At 40.9% G+C, this 7,089-nt stretch overlaps 2 protein-coding genes across 2 annotated transcripts; both read left to right on the forward strand.

Annotated features, from left to right (window-relative positions):
- The first annotated feature begins 245 nt into the window (after positions 1-245).
- LOC109013772 (uncharacterized mitochondrial protein AtMg00860-like) lies at positions 246-659 on the forward strand. Its single transcript, XM_018995972.1, has one exon. It carries the CDS (start codon positions 246-248, stop codon positions 657-659), a length of 414 nt encoding a protein of 137 aa, XP_018851517.1.
- Positions 660-5,015: 4,356 nt separating this feature from the next.
- On the forward strand, positions 5,016-6,065 carry LOC118348147. The gene has a single exon (XM_035689138.1). The coding sequence runs from the start codon at positions 5,016-5,018 to the stop codon at positions 6,063-6,065; it is 1,050 nt and encodes a 349-aa protein (XP_035545031.1).
- Positions 6,066-7,089: the final 1,024 nt, after the last annotated feature.

The raw sequence follows: 7,089 nt of genomic DNA on the forward strand, positions 1-7,089 counted from the left end.
ACCATTGAGAGGAACTTCAACAAGGAAGCCTTACGCTCCACAATGCCTCAATTCTAGAAGTTAGAGGGTTGGGTCAACTTCACTAATGCAGGGGAGAACAAATTCCTCGTGGAGTTTCAACATGTATCAGACCTGGGAAAAAGTCTCAATGGCAGACCATGGACCTTCGACAGATCTCTTATAGCTATCCAAGAAGTTGATGGTAGCATCCCAACCAATGCCATCAGCTTTACTCTTGAACCACAATGGGTGCAGTTACACAATATTCCTCTGGTTGGGATGAACAAGCAGTATGGAAAATTAATTGCTTCTGGGATAGGGAAGGTCTAGGATGGGGTCATTTCAAACAAGTGATGGAAGTTCTTTCAGCAAACCAACTCTTAGCTAAGTTATCTAAGTGCACCTTTGGGGTGCCTGAAGTGGAGTATTTGGGGCATGTGGTGTTAGGGGAAGGTGTTAAGGCAAATCCTAATAAAGTGGCTTTTATGTTAGAGTGGCCAACCCCTACTAATTTAAAGGCACTACAAGGGTTCTTAGGATTGATGGGGTATTACAAAAAGTTCATTATGAACTATGGCCTAATAGTTGCACCCCTCACCGCTCTTCTCAAGAAAGATGCATTTACTTGGTCTCCCGAGTCAACTGTGGCATTTCAATAGCTTAAAACTATAGTTTCACAACCCCTAGTTCTCAAGCTTCCAAACTTTACCAAAGCATTCACAATTGAGTGTGATGCTAATGGGTGTGGCATAAGGGCAGTGCTCATGCAAGGGGGCAACCAATCTGTTTTTTGAGTAAAGCCTTGAAGGATAAGGCATTGGCACTCTTCACTTATGAAAGGGAGTTGTTGGCACTCATCACAGCAATGGAAAAGTGGAGGCCCTATTTGTTAGGTCAAGCTTTTGTGCTCAAAACTGACCAACAAGCCTTAAAGTTTCTACTAAAGCAGAAAGTGGAGACCACAGCCCAACAAAAATGAGTTACTAAACTAATGGGTTACGATTTTAAAATTGATGTCAAAAAGCAAAGGGAGAACATAGTGGTAGATGCCCTCTCTAGAAGGCTTGAGGATTCTATTGTAGAAGAAGGGTTATTGGACATTATTTCATTTCCCAAGGTTGAATGGATTGAGGAACCAAAACAGAGTTACAACTTAGCACCTGGATTGTTGGAGTTAATACAGAAAATTCAGGATTATCAACAAGTTCCAAAAGTGTATACAATGCAGCAGAGGCTGCTGCTTAAGAAGGGGAGGTTTGTTATAGCCCCTTATAAGGGGGCCAATGTCATCCTAGTGGTTATTGACACGCTCACCCAATATGGTCATTTCATGAGCCTGTCACATCCTTATACAACCACTAATGTGGCTCAAGTATTTTTCAAGGAGGTGTTTAAGTTGCATGGGTTTCCAAGAGCCATCACCTCAGACAGGGATTCTGTTTTTCTACATTCATTTTGGAAAACTTTATTTGCATTACAAGGAACATCACTAAACTACAGCTCGGCTTACCATCCATAGAGTGATGGTCAAACCGAGGCCTTGAACAAGGTAGTGGAAGGGTATCTCAGGTGTTATGTGGGGACCAAACCTAACAGTGGGTGTAGTGGCTAACTCTTACAGAGTGGTGGTATAATACTTCATACCACACTTCATACTTCATACCTCTGCAAAAATGTCACCTTTCAAGGTCTTATATGGGTATCAACCCCCTAAATTCACAACCTATATCTCTGGGAACACTTATAATGACTCATTGACAAGCTACTCAAGTCCAAAGAACAGATCAAGCATATACTCAAAGAAAATCTCAACTTTGCTCAGCAACGAATGAAAAAATACTCAGACTTGCATAGAACCGAAAGAGAGTTCGAAGTTGGGCAATGGGTTCACCTAAGATTCCAACCTTACCGACAAAAGTCTGTGGTGGCAAGACACAATCACAAACTGCCCCCAGGTTTTATGGCCCCTTTCGGGTGGCACAGCACTTGGGAACAGTGACTTAACATTTAGAGCTACCACCAAAGTTGATGATCCATTTGGTCTTCCACATGTCTTGCCTCAAGCACAATTTGGGTGCCTAGATCTCCCTCTGTCATTGCTACCTCCTATCAAAGACCTTGGGGAAGTGAGGCTGTAACGACCCGACTCTATATTTTTTTTTTTAGGGATAAAATTTGAATAATTTTATTAAGGCTTTATTATTATTATTATTTTCCTCCAAGCACGTGTGTGTTAGAGTCCACACATTATTTCTATTCTTATTTCCTCTTCTTAGTCAAACTCCTTCTACCGGATTTTTTTTATTTTCTCTTCTTTGAATTTCAAACGCGAAATCTATCCACTCACATCACATGCACATGCACGTCTCTTTTTTTTTCTAGGGTTTTCTTCTAGGTTCTGAAACATATATTCATACGGATGCAAGCCGCAATGCCCCATCGTGAGTCTTCCCATCGCGCATCAAACGTACGCATGCACGGCTCCTTTCTTTCCTCCGCTTGCACGACACTGTAATTATTTATACACTCACGCACACAGAGCACTTGCCACAAACCTCCTCCCCTCAAACCGCAGCATCACCTTGCCGCAGCCAAGCCTTCACTTGCGCCACTGCACGCACGGCAACCACTTTCGACGCCTCTGTTTTAGCCCTCAAAAACAGAGCACTGAGCTCTTCGACCGTAAGCCACAGCCCGGCCACCCTCAGCCACAGAACTCGCCGACACCACCACTGACCACCATAGAATTCATCGGACCACCCTCAGCCGCCAAAGCACGCCGTAGTAGCCCCGGACGCACCACTGTTTTTGCACGTCCGAAACAGAGCATGCAGTCACCTTCTCCACGGTAGCCACCTCTAGAGGCGCCGAACCCCCTCTCCGACGGCACAGAAACCGCCGACCAGCACAACCCAGTGGCACCCACTCCGTCCCGGTAAGCCACGACCGTCGTCGTTCCCCTCTTTCTCTCGGTTTGTTTGCGGCTTGACTGAACTCCCGCTCTCGGCGTCAACTCCCGCACTCCTCCTCTCGGCGTCTTACCACCGCTGCCCAGAGAACCCAGTCGCGTCTCCGGTCCTTCCCCAGCCACCCAGAGCCGCCGCGTATCAGCTTCCTCTCTCGGTGAGCATCACACCCCTCAACCCGAATGCATGCATCCCTTTCACACGTAAACCAAACCGGGTCATGCAACCCGTAAACCATTCTTTTCTTTAGGTTAGTTATATTACAAAAATGCCCCTCTATTTTATTTTCCCAAAATGCCCATGTACAGTATGTTATTTTCCAAAAATATCCTTGCTTATTTAAGACTAACGGGTAAGGCTATTTTAGTGTCGGGAAGTGTTTAGGTTTAGAAAATATAGACTATTTTAGTAGTTAGGTTTTTAATTAGAATCACTTGTTTAATTAGAAATTTATGTAAATTACGTGTTTATTTTTATAGGCGACCGATTTCGTGCCGAAAATAGTGGTTTAGCGTTGCAAGGTAAGTAGCATGATCATATCCTTACACGTATGTACAGTGAGCTGTTTGTCTTTTTTTAAAAGATATTATGCATGTATGCCCTTTATTGGAAATCCCTTTTTTACGTATCCAAAACATGATAAAATTATGAAAAAGTCATGATTTTATGTGAAAGATTATTCATGAAATTATTTATGAAATGCATGATTTTATGTGAAGATTATTCATGAAATTATTTATGAAATGCATGATTTTATGTGAAAGATTATTCACGAAATTATTTATGAAATGCATGATTTTATGTGAAGATTATTCATAAAATTATTTATAAAATGCATGATTTTATGTGAAGATTATTCATAAAATTATTTATAAAATGCATGATTTTATGTGAAAGATTATTCATAAAATTATTTAAGAAATGCATGATTTTATGAGAGAGTTATTTCATAAAATATTTATGAAAAATCATGATTTTATACGATGAAACATGTATCTCGACGTTTATGAAAGAATGCGATTTCGTTTGAAATCTATGATACGATATGATAAGTATGTATGTGATTTCTTTTGAAATCTATGAAATGACAAGTATGCAAGTATGATTTGATAAAACATATAACGGCCTATGTTATGATATGAAAACGGTACCTATGTTATGGGCATATTGCATTGCCAGGTCGTGCATGCTGGTAGTGCACCCAGTATTGTCTTCCTTATGTATGGATTCCACAACCCGCGGCCACGGGCGGAATCGGAATCTTTTTAGATTCGCTAACCCTAACTCACGGGGGTCAACAGTGGGTAACGGCCTATGATAAGTGAAAGATAAGTTAATGTTCATGCTCATGATTTTTATGCATGTATTTATGAATATGCACGCTTTTCAAGACACCTTATGTTTATTATGTTTACTGTATGATGTGTTGCTTATTGAGTATTCGACTCATTTTAGTTTGTTTCCATGTTTTTAAACCCCTCCCAGGTGATGACATTTATGAAGTTGAGACTGCAGGACAGGACTTGACTCCGGGAGGCAAGGCTGAGGCCTAGACAGATTTTGCTATGATTATTTCTATGGTTTAAATAAATTATTTTGATAAGCACATAAGACTTCTGTATTTTTTTTTTATAAATGCTTCCGCAGACCTTATTTTAAATTTTCAGTATTTATTGAAGTTTTTTTTTTATTTTATGGAATTCTTTTGTATCTGGCGCGTTGTTAAAAAGGAAAAGCTTTTTATATTTAAGTTTAGTAGTAGCACACTGGCTCCTTGAAAATTCTAAAATGTCTTTTCGGGAACGGGGTGTTACAATTGGTATCAGAGCCAGGTTCGAAAGATTCTGTAGACTTTTCAAAATAGAGAGAGAAAAACTTTTGCAAAGAAATTTTAAAAAAAAAAAATGTTTGGAAAATAGAGAATGAAGGAAATAAATGTCTAGGCCAAGGTCTCTCAAGGCAAGTTCTGCTCTGCAGTAAGTATGTTATAAATTTTCTTTTAGTAGTTGAATGCATCTTGATTGACATTGTTAAAACATGCATGTTAGAATGGCACCTCGTGGAAGAAGACCACGCGTACCCCCCTCTGAGAACAATACCGTACAAGATGATAATTCAGAAGTACTCGCTGCTGCAGCGACACGTTTCTTTCAAAGGATGGTCAATGGTGATATGGTGGTAGGTAGAACCACACAAGTAGGATGCACATTAGAACAGTTCTCCCACCAGCACCCACCTACTTTCGATGGTAGATTGAATTCCTTAGACGCGGAAAGCTGGATTGAACGTATGGAGCAAATTTTCGAAGTGCTTTACTGCACGGATGATCAGAAGGTGAAATATGCCACTTACCATTTGACTGACATGGCAAACAAATGGTGGAAGTCGACTCGGGCTTTGGTTCAGTTGGAATTGGGGGAAGCAGTCCCCATTACTTGGGAGTATTTCAAGAAAATCTTTTTGGACCACTTCTTTCCGCAAACCCTTCAGGAGTCGAGAGCTCGCCAGTTTATGGATCTTACTCAAGGATCAATGTCGGTAGCACAGTATGCTACGACATTCATGGAGCTTTCCCGTTTTGCCAGTTACTTAATTCCAGATGAGGAAAAGAAAGCTGAAAAGTTTGAGCGCGGTCTGAATCGCAGGATTAGGGAGCGTGTACGTACTCTCAGGATTCGGAGTTTCACAGAACTAGTCACCCGTGCTACCATTGCTGAAAAAGACATTCAAGAAAGTATCGATTACAATAATCAAAGAAAGCGACAGCAGCAACAACAACTCCAACCAGCATCACATAGGGATAAGAGGCCTTGTCAGGATAATGGACAACGGCCACGAGAGGGCGAGACAGGATGGCTTCCCCTATGTGGAAAGTGTAGTAAGAGGCATGCAGGGAAATGTTTGTTGGGAACCGGAGCATGTTTCAAGTGTGGGAAGGAAGGACACCATCTTCGAGACTGTCCTGGGAAGAACATAGCTACTACTCAAGCTACAAGAGATGGACAGAAGAATATGGCACTAGCTCGAGTTTTCTCCTTGGTACAGTTGCGTGACACCGATGTGTCCGCCAATGAGAACACTGGTAACTATTTTCCTTAATTAGAAATATTGGTTATTGATTGGAGTATTAGCTATGTAAGTTGTGGTATTCATGATGACTACTGGAAATGTTATAGGTGCTATAGGTAACGAAATTCAATCTTAGCACGAATTATAGGAGTTAGGATCTGAACTTTGGAGAATCTCAGGTTATGATTTATTTGAGATGATTATTGCATGTGGAGAATTTTTTTTTCTTTTAAATACTTTTCGCGGAATTTTTATTTTTAGGCTTGTAATCGTATTCATTATCGAGGCTTACAATTTTGAAGAATTAGCAAGGTGTAAGAATAAATATCAAAGGATTAAAAGTCAGGGAATAATAGGTTCGATTAAATGACCAAGGATTTAGAATAAAGACAACAAAAGAATGTGGAGAATTAGTACGTTGGTTGTTGAGTTCTAGCAAATTCCGAGGACGGAATTTTTATATGGAGGGAAGATTGTAACGACCCGACTCTATATTTTTTTTTTTTAGGGATAAAATTTGAATAATTTTATTAAGGCTTTATTATTATTATTATTTTCCTCCAAGCACGTGTGTGTTAGAGTCCACACATTATTTCTATTCTTATTTCCTCTTCTTAGTCAAACTCCTTCTACCGGATTTTTTTTATTTTCTCTTCTTTGAATTTCAAACGCGAAATCTATCCACTCACATCACATGCACATGCACGTCTCTTTTTTTTTCTAGGGTTTTCTTCTAGGTTCTGAAACATATATTCATACGGATGCAAGCCGCAATGCCCCATCGTGAGTCTTCCCATCGCGCATCAAACATACGCATGCACGGCTCCTTTCTTTCCTCCGCTTGCACGACACTGTAATTATTTATACACTCACGCACACAGAGCACTTGCCACAAACCTCCTCCCCTCAAACCGCAGCATCACCTTGCCGCAGCCAAGCCTTCACTTGCGCCGCTGCACGCACGGCAACCACTTTCGACGCCTCTGTTTTAGCCCTCAAAAACAGAGCACTGAGCTCTTCGACCGTAAGCCACAGCCCGGCCACCCTCAGCCAC

This window comes from Juglans regia, chromosome 4, assembly GCF_001411555.2.
Source record: "Juglans regia cultivar Chandler chromosome 4, Walnut 2.0, whole genome shotgun sequence".
Taxonomy (NCBI): domain Eukaryota; kingdom Viridiplantae; phylum Streptophyta; class Magnoliopsida; order Fagales; family Juglandaceae; genus Juglans; species Juglans regia.